The sequence below is a fragment of the Vicia villosa genome, linkage group LG5, assembly GCF_029867415.1.
Source record: "Vicia villosa cultivar HV-30 ecotype Madison, WI linkage group LG5, Vvil1.0, whole genome shotgun sequence".
NCBI classification, from domain to species: domain Eukaryota; kingdom Viridiplantae; phylum Streptophyta; class Magnoliopsida; order Fabales; family Fabaceae; genus Vicia; species Vicia villosa.
The window spans coordinates 51885372-51912667 of record NC_081184.1 but is presented as its reverse complement, the minus strand read 5'-3'; the positions used below and the strand labels follow the sequence as shown (position 1 = coordinate 51912667).

Sequence of the window (27296 nt, the reverse complement as noted above, 5' to 3'; positions counted from 1 at the left end):
ATGACTCATGTCAAAGCATACTATCGCAAGATGTCAGTTTATTCAGAGGATGAGGGTTTTCTAATGCACTTCTTCCAGGATAGCTTGGCTGGGGCTTCTTTGGAGTGGTATGTTCAACTCGAACGCACTCATATTCATTCTTGGAGAGATCTTGTGGAGGCTTTCATTAAGCACTATCAGTACAATGTTGACATGGCGCCCAATAGAACTCAGTTGCAGAGTTTGGTTCAAGGATCTAAAGAATCTTTCAAGGAGTACGCTCAAAAATGGCGTGAGTTAGCTGCAAGAGTTCAACCACCTATGACTGAGGGTGAGATGATTGACATGTTCACCAGTACTTTGTCTGGACACTATTACTTGGCCTGTAGTGCTTCAGCCAACTTTTCTGAAATGGTGAGGTATGGCGAGCGTGTTGAGATGGGTCTAAAGATGGGGAAAATTGAGTTGGGAGCTTCTTCTAATACTCCTAGTGGTAAGAAACAAGCTGAGGGTTATGCCCGAAGGAAGGAAGGAAATGCGGATGCCATATATGGAAGGAGGGGTTCAGGGAGAAGCAATTCACAGGTCAATGCTGTCATGATCCCGATACCACAACAACAACAACACCAGGGACAACGTTCCGGTAATGATCGTTATCCTCCCAGGACTAGACCTCACAGAAAGATTGATCCGATTCCTATGACTTATGCTCAAGTGTTGCAACATTTGCTCAATATTGAGAAGATTACTTTGAGAGATGCTCCGAATGCTCCGGACACACAATCTCCTAATTACAATGCAAATGCGCGGTGTGCCTTTCATTCCGGTGCTGCTGGCCATGATACAGAGAGGTGCATTGCACTGAAGAACAAAGTCCAGGACTTGTTGGATCAAAAGATAATTCAGTTTACTCCTACACCCAATATTGTCAATAATCCGATGCCGCCTCACGCAGGTTCGGGTGTGAATGCCATTGAGAGTGAAGAGATAAGTGTTGTATCCGACGTGGGCTGTTTGACTTTCCCTCTTGTGTCTGTGAAGCAACATCTGATTAATAGCGGTATTTTCCCGGGCTGTGGTGTTGATTGTGGGAAGTGCAAAAGTCAACCTGAAGGTTGTGATGACTTGAAAGGTATGGTACAAAAGCTGATTGATGAGGGTCCTCTTCAGTTCTATCGAAGATTGAGAAATGCGAAGAGAAATGATGGTGAAGTGTCTGTGATCTCAATTCCTTATGAGCCGGTTGCTCCAATATGTATCCAAGTGCCTATTCAGATGCCTGTCAGTATCCCGTATGAGGAACAACCAGCAGCTTTGATGATTACTGTACCAGGGCCTATTCCATATGAGAGTGAGAAGGCCATCCCTTGGCATTATGGTTCAGATGTATATTACTATGGCACGAAGGAAGAAAGAGAGCCATCTAAAGAGAGTTTTGTGGAAGCCTCAGTTGCAAACACTGATAATTTTGCCGGTACTGGTAGAATTACTCGCAGTGGTAGGGTGTTCTCTCCTCAGCTTGTTCAAAGTAATGCTGATGCTTTCGCTAAGGCCAAAGGAAAACAAGTAGTGACTGATGTCCATAATTCTCCGATTCAGAATGGGGCACCTGATGGTGCTGTGCCTACCAAGGATGTGGAAGAACTGTTGAGGATTATCAGGAAGTCTGATTACAAGGTTGTTGAGCAGTTGGGTCAGACCCAGTCAAAGATCTCCATCTTGCAACTGTTATTGTGTTCAGAAGGTCATAGAGATGCTCTCTTGAGAATTCTGAATGGTGCTTACGTCCCACATGAAATATCTGTGAATCAGTTAGAGGCGGTAGCCAATAACATCTCTGCTAGGAACGGTTTGGGATTTACAGATTGTGATCTTCCGCCAGAAGGGAGAAACCATAACAAGGCTCTGCATATTTCGATTGAGTGTAAGGGGACGACCTTGTCCCGCGTTCTGGTTGATACTGGGTCTTCTTTAAATGTGCTGCCCAAATCAGCTCTCATGCGAATTGACTATGCTGGTGTTGAGTTAAGGCCTAGTGAGTTGGTAGTGCGCGCCTTTGACGGTTCAAGGAGGTCTGTGTTCGGGGAGGTAGACCTACCCATCCAAGTGGGCCCTCAGATCTTCACTGCAACCTTTTATGTGATGGATATTCAACCCGCTTACTGTTGTTTGTTGGGACGACCGTGGATTCACAAGGCTGGTGCTGTGACATCCACTCTTCATTAGAAGTTGAAATACCCTGTTGACGGTAAAGTGGTGACGGTTTGTGGTGAGGAAGATTATATCGTGAGTCACTTGTCCTCTTTCCGATATGTAGAGATCGAAGGTGAAATACATGAGACGCTATTTCAAGCGTTTGAGGCTGTGAATGCTGTGAGAACTCCTCCTTATGAGATAACGAAGCCAGAAACGATTATGTCCTCTTTGAAAGATGCTCAGGTTGTTGTTGAGACTGGAAGAGTGGAAGGCTGGGGGCAAGTAATTGACGTGCGTCCCAAATTTGACAAGAATGGTCTCGGTTTCAATCCTGGAAAGCAGAATGCACCGCCCAAGTCTGGTGTACTCAGCCCGATCAAGTTTGTGAGTGGGGGTGTCATTCAAGACGGCCAGGTTAACGCCATTGGTAATGGTGAAGAGGTGGATAGTGATTGTGACTTTGATAGCTGGATCCGCCCAAGTATTCCTGGGGAGATACCTCGCCACTGGACAATTGAAGATGTCATCCAAGTTACACAAGCTCAGGAGTAAATTCCTTGTTTTTACTTTTCTTATCATGACATAATTCTTGCGCTCTGCCCAAGGCGTAGTGAATCATTTGTAGGGCCATGCAGTTCGCATTTTCAAAGATTAGTCATAAAATAAGGACGTTTTTGCATTCAAATGTTTTGCTCTTTGTCTTTCTTTTTAACTTTTTCCTTTAAATGGCAATGTTTTCGCACACACTTGCACATAGCTTAATAAAAAATAAAACTAAAATAAAAACATCAATCATGCAGATGTTCCACTACCACGGATTCCATTGGTAACAGTTCCGCTATTGCTTATTATGATTTTGACAATCCGATCTACCAAGCCGAGGAGGAAGCTTATGAAGATTGTGATCTCCCCGATGAGTTGGCCAGATTATTGAAACAAGAAAAGAAAGCGATTCAGCCGCATCAGGAGGTAATTGAGGTGGTAAATGTTGGCACTAAAGAGCAAGGTCGAGAAGTCAAGATAGGGGCTGCGCTTGAGAATAGTGTGAAGCAGAGGCTTATTGCTATGTTGAAAGAGTATGCGGACATCTTTGCTTGGTCTTACGAGGATATGCCTGGTCTTGATACAGATATTGTGGTACACCATCTACCTCTCAAGAAAGACAGTCCTCCTGTCAAGCAGAAGCTTCGAAGGACTCGCCCAGATATGTCTGAGAAGATTAAGAAAGAGGTTGAGAAACAGTTTGATGCTGGCTTTCTGCAAGTTGTGAATTACCCTCCGTGGGTTGCGAATATTGTTCCTGTACCTAAGAAGGACGGAAAGGTCAGGATGTGTGTTGATTACAGAGATCTGAATAGGGCGAGTCCGAAAGATGATTTTCCTCTTCCTCACATTGATGTGTCGGTCGATAATACTGCTCCTTTCAAAGTGTTTTCCTTCATGGATGACTTCTCTGGGTACAATCAGATCAAGATGGCACCAGAAGACATGGAGAAAACAACGTTTATCACACCGTGGGGAACTTTCTACTACAAAGTCATGCCTTTTGGGTTGAAAAACGCAGGGGCAACGTATCAGCGTGCCATGGTGACTCTTTTTCACGACATGATTCACAAAGAGATTGAAGTGTATGTCGACGACATGATTGCAAAATCTCATACTGAAGAAGAGCACTTGGTTCATTTGCAGAAGTTGTTTGAAAGGCTTCGGGAATTCAGACTGAGGTTGAATCCAAACAAATGCACTTTCGGAGTGCGATCCGGAAGGTTGTTGGGCTTTGTTGTTAGTGGAAAAGGTATTGAGGTCGATCCAGCAAAAATAAAAGCTATACAAGAGATGCCTGAGCCGAGAACAGAAAAAGAGGTTCGTGGTTTCTTAGGGAGGTTGAACTACATTGCTAGATTCATCTCTCATCTTACGGCCACTTGTGAACCAATATTCAAGTTGCTAAGAAAAGATCAGACGGCCAGGTGGAATAATGATTGTCAAAAAGCATTTGAAAAAGTGAAAGAGTATCTGCAGGAACCTCCGATACTAATGCCTCCAGTTCCAGGAAGGCTTTTGATTATGTACCTCACAGTTCTTGAAAATTCAATGGGATGTGTGTTGGGTCAACATGACGAGTCTGGCCGAAAAGAGCATGCAATATACTATCTTAGCAAAAAGTTTACCGACTGTGAATCCCGATACTCACTGCTCGAGAAAACTTGCTGTGCTTTGGTATGGGCTGCTCGCCGGCTGAGGCAGTATATGTTGGTTCACACCACCTTATTGATTTCCAAGATGGATCCTATCAAGTATGTTTTTGAGAAGCCTGTTCTTTCCGGAAGAGTAGCCAGGTGGCAAATGATCTTGACTGAATATGATATCCAGTATACTACCCAGAAAGCCATCAAAGGTAGTGTGTTGGCAGATTATCTTGCGCATCAGCCTGTTGAAGATTATGAACCGATGAAGTTTGAATTCCCCGATGAGGATGTTCTGTACATCAGAGATTGTAACATTCCTGGCCCAGAGGAAGGACCCGAACCAGGATCGCGATGGACGCTCGTGTTCGATGGTGCCTCTAATGCACTCGGGAATGGTGTTGGAGCTGTAATTACTTCTCCATCAGGTTTTCATATTCCGTTTACAGCCCGAATCTGTTTTGATTGCACCAATAATATGGCTGAGTATGAAGCTTGTATCTACGGCATCGAAGCTGCGATTGATTTGCGAATCAAGTACTTGAAAGTTTATGGGGATTCCAATCTTGTCATTAGCCAGATCAATGGAGATTGGGAAACTCGCCATCAGAATCTGATTCCCTACAGGGAGCATGTTATGAGACTCATTCCGTACTTTGATGAGATCACATTCGAGCATATTTCTAGAGAAGAGAACAATCTTGCTGATGCTCTCGCTACTTTGGCTTCCATGTTCAAAGTGAAGTGGGCCAATGAAGCGCCTAACATCACCATCAACCGGTTGGATGAGCCGGCGTTTTGTTTTGAAGCTGATGTTGAATTGGATGGTAATCCATGGTATCATGATGTCAAAAAGTTCCTCGAAACTCAAGAGTATCCTCCCGAAGCGTCGGTGACTGATAAGAAGTTTCTGAGAAGGTTTGCAGCTAAGTTTTACCTCAACGGTGGGGTGTTGTACAAGAGGCATCATGACAGTGTGTTGCTTCGATGTGTTGTGAAGGAAGAAGCTTCGAAAATCATAGAGGAAATGCACGAAGGCGAGTTTGATACCCACTCTAGTGGGCATACGATGGCTAAGAAAATCTTGAGGGCTGGTTACTATTGGTCCACTATGGAAACTGATTGTCATAACCATGTCAGAATTTGTCACAAGTGCCAGATTTATGCTGACAAAGTGCACGTGCCGCCTGTGCCTCTGAATGTCTTGACTTCTCCGTGGCCTTTTGCAATGTGGGGCATTGATATGATTGGAGAGATTAAGCCTACTGCTTCTAATGGACATCGCTTCATTTTGGTTGCCATCGATTACTTCGCCAAGTGGGTTGAAGCCGCGTCTTATGCGAATGTCACCAAACAAGTGATTACTCGCTTTATCAAGCACAACATAATCTGTCGTTATGGGATTCCTGAGAAGATCATTACTGATAATGGATCGAATCTTAATAACAAGTTGATGAAGGAGCTTTGTGAGTCCTTCAAGATCAAGCATCACAACTCTTCTCCGTATCGTCCAAAGATGAATGGCGCTGTTGAAGCGGCCAACAAAAACATTAAGAAGATTGTGCAAAAGATGGTAGTGTCCTACCGAGATTGGCATGAGATGCTCCCTTTCGCCTTGCATGGTTATCGCACCTCTGTGCGTACCTCGACTGGGGCAACTCCTTTCTCACTTGTTTATGGTATGGAAGCGGTATTGCCTGTTGAAGTTGAGATTCCTTCCCTGAGGATCATGAAAGACGTCGAGCTTGACGAGTCAGAATGGGTACAAAATCGATTGGATCAGTTGAATCTCATTGATGAAAAGCGTTTAGCGGCTATTGGTCATGGTCAAGTGTACCAAAAGAAGATGAGAAAAGCTTTTGACAAGCGGGTGCGACCCCAAAGCTACAAACCAGGCGACCTGGTACTCAAAAGAATCATTCTCCCTCAAGGCGATCCTCGAGGCAAGTGGACTCCGACGTATGAAGGCCCCTTTGTTGTGCAAAAAGTGTTCTCTGGCGGTGCCATGATGCTTGCAACGATGGATGGCGAGAACTTTCCGCACCCTGTGAACGCAGATGTAGTCAAAAAATACTTCGCATAGACCTGATAAAAAAAAAGAAAAAAAAGAAAAAAAAGAGAAAAGGAAAAAAAAGAAGAAAGAAAAAAAAAGAAAATGAATCAGGCAAAAGAATGAAAAAGAAACAAATATACCCGCTAAGTTGAAAACCCGAAAGGGCGGCTTAGGCAAAAAAGGGACAAAAGCGAAGGATTACATTTTGCATGCCACCTTGGCAATCACTCTTCATACATGCTTAGGGCTCCCGACCGAGGGATAAGCAAGACTCCGTGTTCTTGAGTTTGCACCTGGCAGCTCAAATCCCTAAAGCATGCACAACATCCAATCACTTTGTTTAGGGCTCCCGACCGAGGGATAAGCAAGACTCCGTGTTCTTGAGTTTGCGCCTGGCAACTCAAATCCCTAAAGGCACTCACAAACCCTGTCGGGTCCACAAGTTCGGTGATGTCACCAATCAGTTGTAAATCGGGCAGTGATCAATCCTAATGAGTACGGTCTTCCAAAGCAAGGAGATGAGAACGTCGAGGTTATAAAAGTGATAGCGGGATCGAAACCAATGGATATCCGTTTCACATTGCCATTTATCTTGTACTCAATAGATGTGTGGTTACCTCTTACTAGGAACTACTTCTGAAATATATTCGCCCTCTTTCGGGCATGTTTTTAAATAAGTTTCTTTTCATCTCAAAAGCTGTTTTCTTTCACTGTTTTGTTTGCATAAAACGTCCTGAGTTTGTGTTAAACTTTGCATTTGAAAACTGCATTGCTTTTACAATACATGATTAGAAATGATGAAACCTTTGAATCTACTTCGAAGTTTTTTTTGTGTAACCAGGATGGCAGGCTAAGATACCATGCTATACCCTGGGGCACTTTCATTTGTTTGTCTCGCAGGTACACGCTTGCAAGCGCTTCGTATCAGCATATCGGCGGACTTAATCATGAGAGATTCTCAATCCCCAGCCGAGTGCATCCTAATGAAAGATTCTCACTCCCCAGCTGAGTACTTTCAGATGAGACTTTCTTTGCTCCAGGATTCTCACATCCCCAGTAAAGAACATCCTCGATGCATTCTCCATGCTCCGGAAGTCTTATTCCCCGGCAGAATGCTTTCTCCCCAGTTGAATCATGATGGAATGGTGTTTGATTCCCCAACTAGCTCTTAATGAGGATCCTTGCCCGAGTTCCTCACTTTCCCCAGTAGAGTGTTTCTCTTCCCAACAGATTGACCTGTTTTCCCCAAGAGAGTCATCTTATTCCCCAGTGGAGTTGCCTTAACAGAAGGTTCTTATGCAAAGTCCCCTATCCCCAGCGGATCTCTCATATCCTCAACAGCTCGCTTTGCAGAAGTATTTATCTTCCCCATTGAATTTCTTCCCTCAGCAGAGATTCACATGCATCCTCAGCAGGATCTGTTCTCATCTAGGACATCCCCAGCGGAATGCGTCCTATACAAGCAAGTTGGTTACTCTTCATCAGAGTTGTCTCCATAACTTGTCTTTATCTTCACATCCCCCGGGTGTCGAGAATTTGCTTCCCCATATGAAGTTGCATGGGTTTTCCCCAAGCAGTTAAGTGGGATGTTCATATCTTCAAGCAAGATTTATTCACCAACCAGAGCTCGCATCCAAATTTGATTGTCTCCAGCAGATTTCTGATCCATCTTTGCCAGCTCGTAGTTGTGACTTGTGGTCACTCTTCTTGTCCTCTCCGCAGAGTTCCACAACCTCTCCAGGACTTTCTTCAGCAATTCAGTGCTCCTCCGTTGTCTCCCCAAGCAACGTTCGAATCATGCATCATTTGCATTGCATTCTCAAAAGCGTATAGTGTCTTCCTTCTCGGAAACGTTATTCCATACACATTCATACATACATCACGCATAAACCATATCATATATGTTGTCTCTTTCTGCAGGAAAGTTACCCAGATTCAAATGCTCCATAGAGAGCAATATTCACCTAGTCATTACAGGCGCTTATCCTGATATTTCGAATCAGAAGAGGATTGTTCTACTTATTTTCTGGCACAGCTCAGATCAGTTCAAAGACATTCCTATTTCCGATGCCCCCAGATCGGTGGAAGATATTTGTTCCCATTCCTGATAAATCACACTTTCAGTTGAAGGAACCGCCTCCGGATCTCCCAAGATCTTCCGAAGGAGCAAGCCCTCTAATATATCAGATCAGTTGGAAATATCTACTCCCTGACGATTTAGTTCGTTCAGAAGAAGAAACTCGTTTGCCCAGTCCTGATACCTTACTATCAGTTGAGGACGTTTTCTTTACCCGGCGTACACAGTTCGGAAGAAACATCCGTTCCTATCCTAATATCCAGTTTCAGATTAGTTGAAGGAACCGCCTCCGGATCTCCCGTGATCTTACTAAGGAGCAAGCCACTGATATCATCAGATCAGATGGAGATGTTTGCCTGATCGACTTTGTCTTTCAGATGAAGATTGTCCTACTTATTTTCTGGCATCATGTCCAGATCAGTTTAAAGGCATTCTTTCCCCGGCGTACACAGTTCGGAAGAGATATTGTTCCTATCCTGATTTCCAGTTCAGTTGAAGGAACCGCCTTCGGATCCGCGTGGTCTTACGAAGGAGCTAGCCACTAATTCCCAGATTAGTAGGAATATCTACCTGATGATTTAATTGCATCAGAAGAGATGTCTGCCCAGATTCCCAGATCAGAGATACTTTTACCCGTTGATGTCCAGATCAACCAGCGTATCTCCTTCGATTCCCAGATCGACCTAAGACATCTATCCCGATGCAAGTTCGGAGACATTTGCTACGCCTGATACTCAGATCAGTCGAGATGTTCCTTCTCTTGATGCCCAGATCATTTGAAGTGTTTTCCCCTGCCTGTGGGTGCCCGTTCCTCCTTTTTCACAAGTTGGAGCATATTTATTATCTAGATCAGTTGAAGTTTTTTCCCCCGCTCGCGAGGTGGTACATTCCTTCTTATTACGAGATGGAATCTTCTATTGATCAAGAGCGCAAATTTTCGAGTTCATTCTGGTATTCAATCTCCTTCCACCTCAACGGTTCGAAACTTTCGTTTCTCGCTCGTCAGGTTCAAGAAGTTTGAATAGGGGCAGCTGTTGCACCCCAAAATTTGCCCTCTTTATTTGAGCTATAAGTTAATAATGACGTTTATTTCGTCATCCAAAAATGGAAGAAAAATAATAAAGAGTTTTCATGAGTTTAGGAGGGTAAGGTGCGAAAAATGGTTTAAAACAGTGGAAGTACGAGAAAATTCACAAATACTATTTGGAAGGTGATATGAGCTAAGTTCCCGCGCTGTCCCCACTGTTTCGACGATATCTACAACTTTCGTGTTCGGCTCGGGAGCCAATTCTTTGAGGAAGGTCGTCAAATTTGCAAATTACTTGAGGTTTCATAGTGAAAAATAGTGCTGAATGTAGGGTTTTGTGCCTCGGAAAATTCATATCTCCTAATCCGCTCGCCGGATTCGCTTGAAAATTTAACTGAAGCTCCGTGGCATCATTACCAAGATTTCATATGTTCGGACCGAAGTCCGAATATGCATAGGAAATTCTCAGAATTTTAAGGATCGTCGCATTGTTTCGGTAAAAAGTGTGTTTTCGGGTATGTCGCGCCAAGTTCGAAAATTCATAACTTCTTCGATTTTTATCGTATGAAGTCCATTCCGGCGGCATTCTCTCAGAAATTTCGTTAGCTTCGATTCTTCGTCACACATGCCTGTTCAGATTCTGAGCCGAAGTTGGTGTTTTATCGAATTCTTTTAGCGGTACGCACAAAATTTCGTATAGTCGCGCCAGATGAATTGACGTTTCTCGTCATTCAAACAGGCGTATTTTCTTCATCGCTTATCGGATTGAAGTGATTCTCGCGGCGACGGGTCACAAATTTGGTCATCTTCACAGTGGCATTGGTTTTGTTCCGGAATTCCGAGCCGAACCGAGTTTCCTTGAAAACGAGCCAAAATGAGACGCACCGAGGGCAATTTGGACATTTCGCGTTGACAATATATAAACATTTTGCTCTTCACAAATAAGGGGGGACTCTCATAATTTCAATTCACCAATTCTTCACAAACATCTTCTCTCAATTCTCTCTCAATTCTCATAGATCAAAACCACAAATTACATAAAACTTTCATCAAGATTCATCAATTTCGATCAAGATCAAGAACATGGATTGAAGAAATCAAGATCCGAAGTTCGAATTCTCCTCCTTCCTCTCCTTGATCTTGCGCGCCCCCCTCTCCTTCTCCCACCGGATTCGCTTTCGAGTTCGTATCGCGCTCGTGTCGTGTTCGTGTGTTCGCGTTCGTGCTTCGGTTAGATCTTCATCCGGTAAGCCTTGAACCTTGAATTAAGTGCTTAATTGTTGTTTATCATGTGAATTCAATACTCTTTGTTCTTGATTAATGGATGATTGATAATGATTGATCGGTGAATTTGCGTATTTTTGCTCGTATTGATCGTGTTCATGTGAATTGTGGTTGGATTTGATGTTCATTGGTGTGTAATTGATATCCGTGGATGTTGAATTGTGTTGTTCGTGTTCGGATTCGTGATTTGTTGGTGAATTTGTGTGTATAATTGTTGTTGATAATGTGTGTTGCTTGCGATGTACTCAACGTGTTTGTATAAATGCATGTGATGCACTTTTGCTCGATATTCGCCTTATTTGACGCGTCGCACTTAGCATAATTGTTGACATGAGGATCATTTGATGTGTGGATGCATGTATATTATGATGTTGATGTTTGTTTGTGCTTAATTGGTTCGTTTTGGATTGAGTGCGAATGGCTCCGGAGCCTTAAAAATGCATAAAATTCTGTTTTTCTACGCCAGGAACCGGGTTGTCCCAGGCGGGAACCGGTTCCCACTCAATCCAAAATGTTGTCTCTCTGTGTTTTTGTACCAGGAACCGGGTTGTCCCTAGGTGGGAACCGGTTCCCAGCTTTCAAAAATGTTGCCTCTCTGGTTTTTGTATGGGGAACCGGGTTGTCCCTAGGTGGGAACCGGTTCTCAGCTTGCTAATTTGGCCATTCTCTGTGTTTTTGTACCAGGAACCGGGTTGTCCCTAGGTGGGAACCGGTTCCTGAGTGCAATTTTTGTGTTTTTCTTTGCTAACTTCAATCTTGCATAACTTTTCGCTCGTAACTCCGATTCGCACGTTCTTTATATCGTCGGAAAGCTTATGAGATGTACTATCTAGCTAGATACTTTGTTTTCATTAATTTGTAGATCATTCATGTTTGATTTCTCTTTGATGTTTCATTGTCCATTTCATGTCTACATTACTTACCCGTTGCTTTTGGTTTATAATAAGAACGCAATTCCGATTGCGATGTTTGTTATCTCTAACTTGTGTGTTAGTGTGCAAGGCTTTTGGACGGTCATCGATTGATACTCATTGCTTGAGTGTTCCGCTTCACTTACGGAATACGATTATATCTCATTGACTCGTATCGTGCTCTCGACTTGGGGACACGATCTTATTGCTTTATATCTGCTTGTTTGGTTTGCTTGTTACTCTTGCAGGTGTATCGTGATTATGCTCGACGCGCAAGTCAACCTTTGTGTGCTTTATGGCTAATCGGTGTGCTGACCATTTGCTTTTGCTTTGCTAGCTCGCTTGCGGGATTCTACTTTCTTCGCTTTGCTTCACTTAGTTTACGGATCATCATCCGTTTGGTATTGATCCCGTTTCATTTTATTTCTCTCGCACTTTATCGCTTTCTCGCATCATCCTTTAACATGAGAAGTAGGACTTAGACATGCATCTGGCCAAGCCCTCGAAAGAGGCTCTGTTTTTGTTGGTGTGTTTATATTTGTGCTTTGCGGCAGGGAGTCACGGTGTAATAAGTCCTATATGGCACTCCGTTAAGTCCTCATGGAAGGCATGCGGTCAAGGGTTCGTAATCAACCCCCGCCTAGTCTCATCGAGTCCGTTTGGTATGCGCACGCTACGCGTTGCTCGCTTCCGAACTTGCAAAAGATCTTGTTATCGAGTATGTCTGGTAAAGGGTTTATGTAGCCGGACCCCCGCCTTTCCTATAGCTCATGTCGCTCGACGTTGACGCTCGGTGTACGCACGCACCATTTTCCTTTACGATCCGTGACGGCTTGGTTGCTGAGAAGGGTCCGCCTTCTTGTCTATGGCCCGATCATTTTCGCGAGGTCTGATGCTTGGTTGACTTGGGTTGAGCTGCTCCCCTTGGCTATGGCGGGACCGTCTTTCTACCACTTGGCCAGTGCCTTTGGTTTGTTTGCTTCACGAGTGGATTCTCGTTTGTGTGTATATTTGTTTGCTTCCCCCTTTTCGCTTAGGTTGTTAGTTTAGTTTAGACTGGTACCCTTTGTATGATAACATTAGGTAGCAAGCTTTCCCCCTTAGCTTAGGTCTTCCTCATGCATTCTTTTAAAACACAAACCACACTCTTTGATTTTCTTTTCTTAAGAGCTTGTTATTTCCGCTCCATTCCCAGCATAAGTCTCCAAAGGTCGAGCAGCGGAGTGTGATGTAACTTGTTCACCTAAAAAACACAAAACAAACAAAAATTAGTTAGCCGAGCTACGATAGCTCTGATTCTGCAAAACAGATACGTAGGCAGCGGGGTAGGGCCCGTGCGAGCAATCCTTTCTTTTCCCTACATTCTGCATTCATTTTAGTCCAGATTAGCATAGATTTGTTACACACCCATAGATTTAGACACATGCGTGGATACCATCGAGTACGATGGGCGCGAGGGGTGCTAACACCTTCCCCTCGCGTAACCGACTCCCTTACCCTTTTTCTCTGGTCGTGAGACCGTTGTTTTGCTTTGTGGTTTGTTGGCATTCCCTTCCTTTTCAGGATAAATATGTTAGTGGCGACTCTGTTAATTTTCGCGGTAGCGACACTATAGCGCCTTATTTTTTTTAGAAACAATGTGTGTGAGGTACACTGTAGCGATACCATAATAGTTAGATGAAATTGGTTCATTGTTAACACAGTATATTTATAATAGATATAATATAGGAATGTGCTTATATTTTGGTAAAAAAAAAATAAATAAATCTCATGAATAACTAAATGGCAAAAGAAATCCTAATGATATGTTAGTTTAATAGGAAGTGAGTAAATTACATAAAATTGATAAATGGTGAGTTAGCTTATAATAATATTAATGACTAGTATTAATTAAAAATGGTGGATTGGGTTTTGTGTGTTGACTATTATATGTGAATAATGCTTATGTGATGAGAATGTTGTGTACAATATTGTGGAATAATTCTTTGAGTGAATTATTGTGATATGCTAAATATTAAGATGGTAGAGATGATCTTAATTGCATGTGTTTGATTAACATTGTACATACATTCATATCATGGATGCCTTGAAACAAAGGTGGTTTGCTTTGAAACATAAGCGAGGCTTAGATTCTAAAGTGAATCGGAAGCGGTAAACTATATGTTTACGTTTGGTGGGCTTTGGTCTTGTCCGGATCGGAAGCGTGACTTGGATTCTAGATATTTAAAATTTTTATTTTATTTATTTATTTATAATTTCATCCTTTTACGTCAATTTAATAAATACATGTTCATTTAAATAATATCTATTTATTTAAATATTTGCTGTGTATCGCATTTTAAATTGCAAGCGGCTGGAGTTCGAGGTTAGTTTTAAATATTTAAATTTTATTTATTTATTTATCTTCCTTTGCAATTTCATTACTGCAGTTTAATTAAATATTTATTTAAATGAATATTTTTTGCTATTTTTCTATTATATCTGCTGGATTATTATACATTGTTGTTAAACCCTAAGTGTGGGAGTTATTTTTGAGATCAATAGGGGAGTACGAATCTCCTACGAATCTCATTGATAACTCCACTCGGAGTGGGTTGAGTATTCGGAAAGGTCCAAAACGAGGCTTGACTTTGTTGAGGGCTGGACTGAATACTTGGCTGATCTCTCTGGGAACCTACCCCTAAAACTCGAACCTCATGGATAAATGAGTTGTTCTAAAATTCAAAGAGACAAAAAAGTCTCGGCGGCTATGAACGACCCCATGAGACCTTCTAGAACACCCTCTATTAAAAGGTTGGCTCCCAAGAGCCGCTACGTCGGACCTATGAACCTAGGACTTTTGTGCTTATGTGCTTCTTATTTGTTTGCAATTTATATACTTTGAATGTCTATACGTTTCAATTTTGCAGGTATCCCTACGTGTTCCCTAGCCTGTAGGGATTCTAACTTCTAAGACAACGTCTTTCCCACGAAGGACGTCATCATCTATGCACTCCCTAGCCTGTAGGGACTCTAATTTCTAAAGACCACGTCCTTCCCACGAAGGATATCACCGCCTATGCATTCCCTAGCTTGTAGGGATTTTACTTTTATATTCTTGAATTTCTGTAACTACGTGTCCTTCCCACGAAGGACATTTCTATTAACGCACGTCGAACGGCCTCTCGATGACCATGAGACCGAGTGACTGTCTTGAACGGTTACCCCGTGATTACATCTAAGTAATCCCTAGCCTGTAGGGATGTTCCTTCTTATATCTTACAACTACGTGTCCTTCCCACAAAGGACATTTCCATTTACGCATGTCAATTGGCCTCTCGATGGCCATGAGATCTAATGACTGTCTTGAACGGTCACCCCGTATTTATTCCCGCGTGCCCTCTAACTGGTAGGGTTTTGGATTTCCATATGTGCATATTTCGTCCCTAGCCTATAGGGATTTCACTGCGTTAAATATCGTCCTTAGATAGGTTGTGTTCCGCATAGAGAACCTTCCCACGAGGAACAAATTCATTGGTACACGTTGATTGACCTCCCGATGGTCATGAGATTTAGTGACTGTCTTGAACGGTCACTAGCCGCTATCTTCTGCATACTCTCGAATCCAAGGGATTTCCCTTAGCGTGTCATAACATTTATCCTGCAAAGATTCCAAGAGGGTCTAATGTCGCCTCTAAGGCTATCTCTAGGATTACACGTCACACGTCTGCATTGCGTACAAGGATTTATAATACAAGGAGTCTCTCGCATACACGTACATTTGCATTTTCATGCATTCATGCATTTACATTTGCATCTTCGCCCGCACCCACACTTATCATGCTAGCCGGTTTCCCAAAATTCCCGAAGAAAATCAAAGGATCGTAGACTATGGAGAAAGGAGGATAAATTATTAAGAAGGATCTTAGTCTTACTAAGAAACAAAAAAGGGATGCCTTTCGCCATGCCAGCCGCATGTCCATGCCTTGTCATAACAGGATTATAAATACAATAAAGGTTGTCATCGAGCAAGGATTAGTTCATTAAAGAGTTCCCTCATAGATACACTCAAGATGTATCTAGTGATAAAGGGGTCCATCTTAGAACATATCAAACTTACAAGGATGCTCTACGATAACCTGGGGGCAAGGGTCAGTCCAACTGGGGCAATACCCTGAACAAAAATGCATCACTACGATGGAGTAAAGGAGACATATGTTAACTCCCCACCAAGGGGCAAAAGAGTCATAGGTTTTCTCTATCAATCTACAAACTCTGAAGTTTACGAACGGTGTGACACCATCCTTAGGAAAAGCAAAAGAGGTTCAGTCAAAGGAAACTCATGAAGTTCTGATACGACGAAAACCCACCGCTAACAATTCATTCCCAACAGGTTCGACGTGCCCAAGGAGAATTCGAGATCACCCTTCATTTCTACAAGTCCACGAACTAAGGAGTGAAAAAGGTCAACAAACTCACAAAGAAGATTGCCCCTAGGATCAATAGTTTTATCATTTCAAGTTGTAACCCCTACGATAGCAAAGTGTTATCTAATGTAAAACGTTGTATCTTTCGAATAGTAATTCAATAAAACAATCATGCATGTTTTGAAATCAATTCATTCGCTTCATTCGCTCACTACTACGACTTTCCACTCGCACCCTTCTATTCTATTTCAATTTCGAATTTCAATTATTAACAAACTTGAGGGAGAATGACGAATACAAATAACAAAGTCCAGCTAAATATATGCTTTCAAGGTAAGACCGAACCGACGATGTACAAGCATTGTTTCAATTCCCAAACAGTGGAGACATAAGGATGTTAATCCCTCGTTACCCCCTCGAGCCAAGATTGGAGCTTGTTTCTACTTTTCAAATAAACCTTGATTTTAACCAGGGGCAGGGTAGATTTCGATTAATTCAATGGTGTATTTTGGTTGTCAAGAGAATCAATCAATTCAAGCAAAGGTTCAAGCATAAGGATCAAGCAAAGCAAAGGTCCAAGCATATTTTCTTCCTCACGTTCATCCAAGATTGAGGGAGCAATGGAGATAACATTCAACATCTCCTTCCTCAATACATCATTCAAGATCGAGGAAGTATCAAAGTCGAAGCTTGCAAATCAAAGTCAACATGGCAGTCACAACATTCAATATCCAAGAATCAATATTTCAAAAGAAAAGCGCTCGCTAAGTCAAAATGGAAACTTCCATAAAGACAAACCAAATGACTTAGGCAAAATTGAGGGTATCCCGATGGATCAAATTCAAAGGAATTGGTTCATGCAAAAATAAGGGATACAAAAAAAAAACAACAAAAGCAAAATATCAAGGATAATCTTGTGACTGCTAAATCATCGAAGCTTCTCATAAATGCTTGGATCTTTACAACATTTTCATCAACGCTTGGATCTCTACTAAGGCTTCTGCTCAACAACGAAACAAAAAACGATCCTCTTGCAAACAAATCACATCCATTGGATTGGGCGAATTTTAGGACTTGGAGAACATCAAGGAGAAAAGGGTGGGCTAAATAAATTTTGAGCCTTATATCCATTGTTTCTTAAACCACGAACCAAGCCAAGATACAACATTCAAAAGTCCTAATTGAGGCAAGGTTAACTACAAAAGCATATTAAGCAGGATTTGTTATACTGACTCCTATGTTTGTTAACACTATTTCTAATCACTACGCTTCTTCAAGCATTCATTTCTAATCATTCAACCTTAATTCATAACGAACCTCGATTTCAAAACTTGCATTTGCATTACATTGAAGTTACTTCTCAAAAGGTACAACACCGTCTACGAATATACACTTAGCATAAAGGTGATCATTTCTGATAAAGACTCTTGAATGGGGAAACCACGTCCAGAGGGTTTTCCTAAACAGAGGCATACAACCAAACATCCTATTAACTAGGGGCATTCTTCCTAAGGTTCAATTGACTTGGGTTACATCTCAAAGCAATCTCAATCAGGGGCATGTCAAACATGGGAAGAATTCAAATTCAAAAGGATATAACACTATGGGTAACCCTCCATCTCTGGGAAGTCAAGGGCATACCCTTCAATCTAAACGTCGAAGCATATGACAAGGTTATTTCCTGGGGCATTTCCCTCATAAGCATCTTCTTCCACTAAAATAATGGGGCAATGGATACTAAATCCATAAAGCGCACAACAAAAGACACTTTCATATTCTGCAGCTTCGAACAAATCTTCCTCCTAACTACAATCTTCAAAATTCGAACAAAACAGGTATTGGGAAATCGTGCTAGCATCACACCCTACCTTATCCAACAACCTCACAACATTTCGCATACGCTTTGGTTATCAACAACATATCATTCGAGTACCATGCAAGTACATATAACTCATGCATTACATACAATGGATGTTGCATTACACCACACCTTTTTAGGTAGTCTTCTTTAAGACAAATCCTATGATCATTTCCGATAACCTTTTTAGGTAGTCTTCTTTAAGACATTCTTTCCTAAGAACCTCTTCAGGTAGTCTTCTTTAAGACATTCCAAGAACCCTTTTTAGGCAGTCTTCTTTAAGACATTCTCTTTCTACAGGTAGTCTTCTTTAAGACATTCTACGAACCTTCCTAAGTAGTCTTTTCTAAAGACATCCATTATCCTTTCCAAGAACCTTTTTAGGTAGTCTTTTAAGACATTTCTTCCAACCTTTTCAGGTAGTCTTATAGAAGACATTATTTCGTTCCACTCGTTACATCAATCAACATATGCATAAGCATAAGCATTATCCCATGCATCGAAACATCCAATTCAAAACTCTGGTGCTAAGCCACATTGTCCACCTGCTTCCCGGTAACCTTACCGATGATAGCAACCCTGCTGAACATTTCATAAAACATATACATACGCATTAGCATATACATATCATCTAACATATTCACATACTGCATATCACAGAGGTCCAATTTTCATGTACAAATCCAAATCCTATTTCAAATCCTATTCAAGTTCCTAGTCCAATTCCTACCTCCAATCCTATTTCAATTCCTATTCCAATTCCTATTCCAAACTGATTCCCCATCCTATTCCCAACTCCCATCTTTCGAATCCTATTTCAAATCCTATTTCTAAATCCTATTTCAATTCCTATTCCCAATTTCCAATTCCAAACCCCAGATTTCAAATCCCATTTCAATTCCAATTTCAAATCCTATTCCAATTTCAATGACAATTTCAAACCAAATCGTAACCCTCGCGTTACGTCTTATCACGGCAGTGATAACGGCAATTTCAAACCAAATCGTAACCCTCGCGTTACGTCTTATCACGGCAGTGATAACGACAATTTCAAACCAAATCGTAACCCTCGCGTTACGTCTTATCACGGCAGTGATAACGGCAATTTCAAACCAAATTGTAACCCTCGCATTACGTCTTATCACGGCAGTGATAACGGCAATTTCAAACCAAATCGTAACCCTCGCGTTACGTCTTATCACGGCAGTGATAACGGCAATTTCAAACCAAATCGTAACCCTCGCGTTACGTCTTATCACGGCAGTGATAACGGTAATTTCAAACCAAATCGTAACCCTCGCGTTACGTCTTATCACGGCAGTGATAACGGCAATTTCAAACCAAATCGTAACCCTCGCGTTACGTCTTATCACGGCAGTGATAACGGCAATTTCAAACCAAATCGTAACCCTCGCGTTACGTCTTATCACGGCAGTGGTAACGGCAATTTCAAACCAAAATCGTGACCCTCGCGTTACGTCTTATCACGGCAGTGATAACGGCAATTTCCAACCAAATCGTAACCCTCGCGTTACGTCTTATCACGGCAGTGATAACGGCAATTTCAAACCAAAATCGTGACCCCCGCGTTACGTCTTACCACGGCAGTGGTAACGGCAATTTCAAACCAAAATCGTGACCCTCGCGTTACGTCTTATCACGGCAGTGATAACGGCAATTTCCAACCAAATCGTAACCCTCGCGTTACGTCTTATCACGGCAGTTTCAATCCAAATCATAGCCCTCGCGTTACGTCTTATCACGTTAGTCCCTTGGCAGTGATAATGGCACCTTCAATTTCAATCCAAATCATAACCTATCGCGTTACGTCTTATCACGTTAGTCCCTTGGCAGTGATAATTGCACCTTCAATTTCAATTTTAAATCGTAACCTATCGCGTTACGTCTTATCACGTTCGTCCCTTGGCAGTGATAATGGCACCTCCAATTTCAATTTCAATCTAAATCGTGACCTTTGCGTTACGTCTTATCACGGCAGTGATATGGCACCGAGTTCTTTGGTACGTTAGTAACCAAGACTCATTTCAATTTCAATTTCAAATGCAACCCCAACCATGACTTATTGCGTTAGTCCTTGAGCAGCAGTAAGATTATGTCTTATCACGTTAGTCCCCTGGCAGTGATACAAAGCTACGTCTCTTTGCAAGTAGGGATTTATTTTCCCTGATCACAAGGTTTATCAAACAGTTCTTCAATTGGGTTTATCACATTAGTCCCTCGGCAGTGATCTTCTTCAAAATTTCAACAATAACAAGGAAGGTTCTATTTTTCTTTTCCGAAGTTACTAACTTCAACTAACATAGCTAATAATCATGCATCATTCGACTAACATATCTCATTCATACATAATGCATATACATACATCGCTCTCATTTATTTTGAGAAGCTCACTGCATCATACATCACATGCATCGTAACATTGCATAAAATTCAGGTTGCCTTTTCAGGCCGTGTTACAACCAACACACAATGGTCCCTTTCAAAAGCGTTTGCTTCACATTCAAAGAAAAAGAAAGGGGTATTTACCCTGGATGACATCTTTAAGCCCATCTCCCGCAGAACATCCTTCCCAACAAGTGCAAATTTCGGGGCATTCTCAGTGTCCAATCATCTTCCACCTTTAGATCACGATAGGCAGACGTGCCCATCCGACTCTTCAGGTTTAAGAAGATTGAACAGGGGCAGTTGTCATACCCCAAAATTTGCCCTCCTATATTCAATCAAAGGTCCCTCTATGCATCTTCAATGGCTCAAAGTTCAAGGGACTGTTCAAAACAACACTCTCCTAATCAAGGGTCTCTCAAAGCTAGGGTTTGCACTTTATCAAAGGATTTTGAATTTCTAAGGCCTCAAATGGATCTCAAGATGTATCATATGTCTCAATGTATCTCCATGACAATTATTAAGCTTTAATCCCAAGGATTTCCCACTCAATGGTTCAGATGACCAATAATCGACTGTGTTGACCTAAAAGTCAACTATAGTATAAATACAGTCAAACTTCAAGATTTTTGGTCAACATCGAGTATGTGAGGTTATATCCACCATTTGATCAAAGGTTGATCATGATCCATTAATAGAAACTCGGAGATGAACAAATACAAAAAGGTTCAAATTAGGGTTCCTTAGGAGAAAGTCAACCCAACTTTGACTGGGCATAACTCCCTCATACTTTATCAGAAATTCCTCACTCAAAGCCTATTCTGAAGGAAATTTGATTCTCTACAACTTTGTCTCTCACATGCTAAGGCCAGAAATGCTTCATTTAAGAGATATGGTCCAATACATTACAGGTCCTCCAAAAAGTCAACGAAAAACACCTTTCAGGTCAAGACTCATAATGTGAGCATGGAAGCCTCAATTAATATGAAACCAAAGGCATCATTTAGAGGACTCTTTTAGATTTCTAAAAAGTCCTAGAATGCATTCATATGATTAAAATTGAAAGAGATACACATGGTTGAAGTTAGGCAATTTTCAAGATATGCACGAGACCCTAATTGCCCAAAACTTGGTTTTTGAACTAATGGGCCTAAGATTTCCATTTCAAACCTATTCATGATCCAAATAAAGACCTCTAAATTCATCCCCATATTTTCATCATTTTTATTTATATTTGTTTGAATTTTAGTCAAATTAAAATGCAAATAAATTAAATAAAAATATAAAATAGATGGATAAAATCTATGCTTTGGTATTGGATCATATTTGCAGCCCAATTAACACCATGAGGGTCCACAAAAATGTGCAAGGCTAGGGCATGAGGAGATACTTCAAAAATAGCAACTTTGGTGTGATAACTTTCTCTAAGATTTTAAGGGTTTAAAATAAGAGACCAAGCCCAAAAAGAAACCCTAAAGGGAGGCATATATATTCTAAAATATTTACAAGGGAGAGGGGGGAAAAAAGAGGGGGAGTGGCTAGGGTTTTACGTAAAAACTGTGAAGGAAACTTACACCATTAAGAACCGAATTTCAAGCATTCCCAAGCCGTCTCAGCCATCCATTCTCGTTACTGGAGACCAATAGGGTAAGGGTGGATCATATCCATGGCCAACACACGCTAAATTACGTCCAACATAAGCTCCATGGACATCATAGTGGCAGGTTTGATCCATCGCATGAAGCTTAGAATGTCCAGACCATGACATGCCATTACTAGGGCATCAAAGCTACAAAGCTTCGGATCCTTCCCTATGCACCGTTTCAGACCAAACAAACTGTGCCATCGAGTTCGCAATGTTCTAATTGGTCCATATGGGTCTTTGTTACGCTCTGTTTTGCGCGTTTTTGCAGATATATGAGTCTGGAAATTTTGCTACGAAAAGTGATGCAGTTTCCGCAGCTAATCTGCATGAAATTCGTAGCAAATAAATTGCAGCTTTTGGCTTGTAGGTTAGAGGAAGAAGACAAGACGCGTGCCCAGCTGTGGTTGGTTCGTCAACACCTCCACACCATCTCTCTTAGCGCGATTGGAGGGTCAACATTCAACAAATATCTCTCCTCTCCTCATTCGTCCTCCCAGTCAGTAGCGGGCCCACACGATTGGTTGGTTTGACTTTCCACCTGCAGCGTTTATTTTATATTTCTAATTTGTAGGTTATGTAATAAGCAGCAAACAAGAGTTGGCCTGGTGGTTAAAAGGGCGCATGCGTTACCCAGAGGGAGGGGGTTCGAACCTCCCAGAAGCCATTTATATTTTTAGTAACTGCAAGTTATTCAGGATCATGTATACAGCCCTACACGCGCCCACGATGCACCTTCAGGGCTCAGCCTTTGGATCTCCTACAATCCAATCTAACGTATCAGAATAGTAAGGCCCACCATGGAGCTTCAAGGGTCGCACACACAGGATAACACGCCCAGGTTTTTCTACATATTTTCTTATTTGTTTAGTTATTTAGATTAAAGTCAAGTAATTACATTTAATTTGATCTATTTATTTAATCAAGATTAGAAATATAATTAGGATAATAAATTAGGACTAGGGTTTAGAATTATGTCTTCCCGATTATTTTAATTACTCGATTATTCGATTTAATTAATTTAATTAATTTTAATTATTGTAAATCACAAAACTCTAGAAAATTGTTATCAAGGCATTAGGGTTTGTTCGATCCCAGTAGTTTTCTAGCCAAAATAATAGAATTTAATTTGTTACTCGTTTCGACTAAATCTATTGGTCGCGATGGGTAATAATCAATCCTTTAAATAATTAAATATAAATTATAAATAATTTTATTTGGCTAAAAGGTTTCAACCATCTTTATTGGTTGCGATGATTAGCCTATTTCCCTCATTCTAATTCATTATCATTTTTAATCGAAATAATCGATTACGAGGGATAACGATACAAACTAATTATTAAAAATTATTAAAAAATACCTTAATTCGTTATTAGTGATAGTCAAATCAATTGATTAGAATTGGTAACGATACGACTTCAAATCTGTTAGCTATGGCGATCAAATCTATTGATCGTTGCGGTTAATAGTGCAAAACTAAATCAGGGTTGTACGCCCAAAACTTAAAACATTCAAAACACTTCAAATCAAACTATGGATTTTCATCCTAATTCAAAACTACGATAGGCCATTCAAAAAGCCTCAAAACAACTTCAAACCATTCAATTCTAATTCTAAGGCGTACAACCCTGTGTCCGAACTACGTTGACTCTGATTCTCCATAAGGAGATACGTAGGCACTTGGCAACAAGGCGAGTCCCCCTTCCCTAAAATCTCAATTTTCCCCTTATTCAATTCTTTAGCTATAAAACCTTAATTTTCAGCCATAAACTGTTACCTTAGATTCAAAGCCATAGGAAAGGGTTGAGGGTGCCTAACACCTTCCCTCGACCTGAATATAGTATCTTACCCTGATCTCTATACTGCGTAGGGTTTCCTATTCGCCCTTTAGAATAGGTGGCGACTCTCTAAGCTATAAATTTTTAGGCAGGTTGCTACAATAGAGAGTTAGATTAATTGGGCCTATTTATTTGAGCTATAAGCAATTGGGGGGTGCTATTATTTTAAAGCCCAAGATATTAAATAAAGATAGTAAGAGAGAAACAAGGGGTAGAGAAATCATTTTATCAATTTGCTGGTTTTTGAAGAATAGAAGTGGAGGAGAGGAACAAGAAGAGGAACTAGGGTTTTGGAGGAGAAAACAATAGGTAAGGGGGAGAATCCCTAATCATTGTGGGCTAGTATAATGGGGTAATGGTTAGATTAACCTATTTATATCTATTCATGGTTAAATCTTATAAAATATGTTTTGATTTCTGTTTTCCTATATTAAAGACTGTTGAGGAATTGGAATTTTGAAACCATAGATTATTGTAGGAACGATGTATTTCTGTACCCATATAAGTATGAAAATGAAACTAGAAAGAAATTATTGATTGGAAAAAATGCCGAGTGATGTCATTACACAATAAGGTGACAATGGCATGCTGTTGCTTGAAAAGCGACATTGTTATCATGTTAAGCTGGAACATGTCCGTTCCATTCCTTATTGCTACTGTTTGTTAGCATTGGGTCAATGAAAAACGTGACTGCTAATGATAAATAAAATGTGAGCTGGCTGAACAAGAAGGGTGCCATCCATAATGTAATTGTTTCACTTTACGTATTTTGTTTTAATTGTTCATTAATGATACTACTTGGTTGCTGGATGTTTGTGTAGTCGACTTTAACATGAAGTATCACCACAATTAAATTGTGAGGGACCGTGTGGCACATGGTTAGGTAACTGTGAGACATCATCATTAGAAATTGCCGCTACTGTTGCTTATTGGATTTAGAAATGGGGTTCATATCACCCTAGTATCCATTTAATTATTTCTTTTATTTCATTAGTTAATTGGTTGCTAGTATGTACTAAGACATGATTCCCTATTAAATTTGGATGCTGGAAACATTACCTGTGGCTACCGTGATTAATTAGAAGCATGAGGTGTGAATTCACTTCTATAAGATAGTAGAAACTGCACAATAGCCATTTTCTTAGCCAATAGAAATGTGTCCTAATTCTTTTTATTGTTTTCTTTTATTTTGCTACTTAGCTAGTAAATGTTAGCCTACTAAAAGACCATATGTAAAATACTTTTTCATACTTCATTGGTAGTAGCAACTAGTAGTAGTACACTTGGTGATTGGAAAGATCATTTATTGCTAGCTTCACTCACATGCCAACTTGAACCAACAATTTATTAGATGTTTAGGCTGCTATGATGTACCATGGAGCATCCATAAAACATGAATTCACTGCTAGTGGACAAACCATAAACGTGGAAAGTTACTTAGGAAATAGAAATGGCCACTGTTCATTGCTTTTGGCCTAATTGAAGAAACCGAAAAATAACACCACTTGCTTTGATGAACATGCTAATACTACTTACTTGGCTAGTACCTTCCTTAATGTCACATTTTGGTCTTATTAGAAAACAAGTCCATGATGCTACATGCTATAGCGCCTTATTTTTTTTAGAAACAATGTGTGTGAGGTACACTGTAGCGATACCATAATATTTAGATGAAATTGGTTCATTGTTAACACAGTATATTTATAATAGATATAATATAGGAATGTGCTTATATTTTGGTAAAAAAAAATAAATAAATCTCATGAATAACTAAATGGCAAAAGAAATCCTAATGATATGTTAGTTTAATAGGAAGTGAGTAAATTACATAAAATTGATAAATGGTGAGTTAGCTTATAATAATATTAATGACTAGTATTAATTAAAAATGGTGGATTGGATTTTGTGTGTTGACTATTATATGTGAATAATGCTTATGTGATGAGAATGTTGTGTACAATATTGTGGAATAATTCTTTGAGTGAATTATTGTGATATGCTAAATATTAAGATGGTAGAGATGATCTTAATTGCATGTGTTTGATTAACATTGTACATACATTCATATCATGGATGCCTTGAAACAAAGGTGGTTTGCTTTGAAACATAAGCGAGGCTTAGATTCTAAAGTGAATCGGAAGCGGTAAACTATATGTTTACGTTTGGTGGGCTTTGGTCTTGTCCGGATCGGAAGCGTGACTTGGATTCTAGATATTGAATCGGAAAGCGGTGAAACTTTGGGTTCACAATTCGGTACCACATGCATAGCGTCACATATCTTGCATTGAGTCACATTAAAATTATACGATAATTGAGTATGTGAAGTTGATGTAGTTGTGATATGTGTATGAGCTTGATAATTGAAACGAGTGAAGTTTGAATACATATTTGATTAGATGTGCGAATATGTGAGAATTATGATTGTGTACTTATTTTGGGAATATAATAGTAGAATTGAAATATTATACTATTTAAGCTTGTTGTATACTCGATAACATGTGAATTATGTGTTCATTACTATTATATATTCCGTTTTACATACTATGACTAATTACTTGAAGTATTGATTTAACCATTGTATTCTGTTATACTTTCTTCATAATGGTTCGTATTCTCACCCTTCTGTTTTAATGTTGCCCTCGTTTGGCGACATGCAAGTTTTGGAGTTTAGTAGCCGCGTGTGACTTAGCCGGAGGTTCTTCCTTGGTTATTGGAGACTAGGTAGTGAGTCGATGCTCTGGTTATGTAACACTGGGTAGACTAGGTGTATTGAACTCATGTTATGTTTGTGTATGTATTATGCTACGACTGGTGAACTTGTTTATCGGTTACATGTCTTTTGAGAGGCTTACAAGCCAAACCTTTTGATTATGTTTTATGTTGAATTGAGACTACTAGTCGATGTATGATCATGGTATGGGACATGAATCATTATAAATCACATGAGTATCATATATTTCCGCTGTGAATGCATATCCAGGTTAAATTGTGATTTGATATTGAGTGTTATTAAAATGACCAGGAGTATTGTGCTGTGTAGATAAATGTTGTCAGTTTTTTTTAAGGTTTTTAGTTCTTCTAAAATCATCAATGTGACGCCCTTTTGAATTATATGCATGTTATTCTCTAATTATATGTTAAATATTTTGGGTATAAAAAGGGGTGTTACAAGTCACCCTACGGCTGTGTCTCTTTTTGAAGTCTAACTAAGGTTAGCAGTTTGGTAGATTCCCCTACGGCTGGTTTCTTCCTTTTGGGGTCGTCCCATGGCTACGTCTCTTTTTCAAGTCTAATTAAGGTTAGCAATCAGGATCAGATTCCCCTACGGCTGGTTTCATCCTTGTTGAGTCACCCTACGACTGTGTCTCTCTTTGAAGTCTAACTAAGGTTAGTAGTTTGGTAGATTCCCCTACGGCTGGTTTCTTCCTTTTGGAGT

General features: G+C 40.4%; 1 protein-coding gene across 1 annotated transcript; it reads left to right on the top strand.

Annotated features, from left to right (window-relative positions):
• On the top strand, window positions 1-22371 carry LOC131604655 (uncharacterized). The gene is made up of 3 exons (XM_058877085.1): window positions 1-1672; window positions 1973-2067; window positions 22294-22371. Exons 1-3 carry the CDS (start codon window positions 1-3, stop codon window positions 22369-22371), a joined length of 1845 nt encoding a protein of 614 aa, XP_058733068.1.
• The last annotated feature ends 4925 nt before the right edge of the window (window positions 22372-27296 follow it).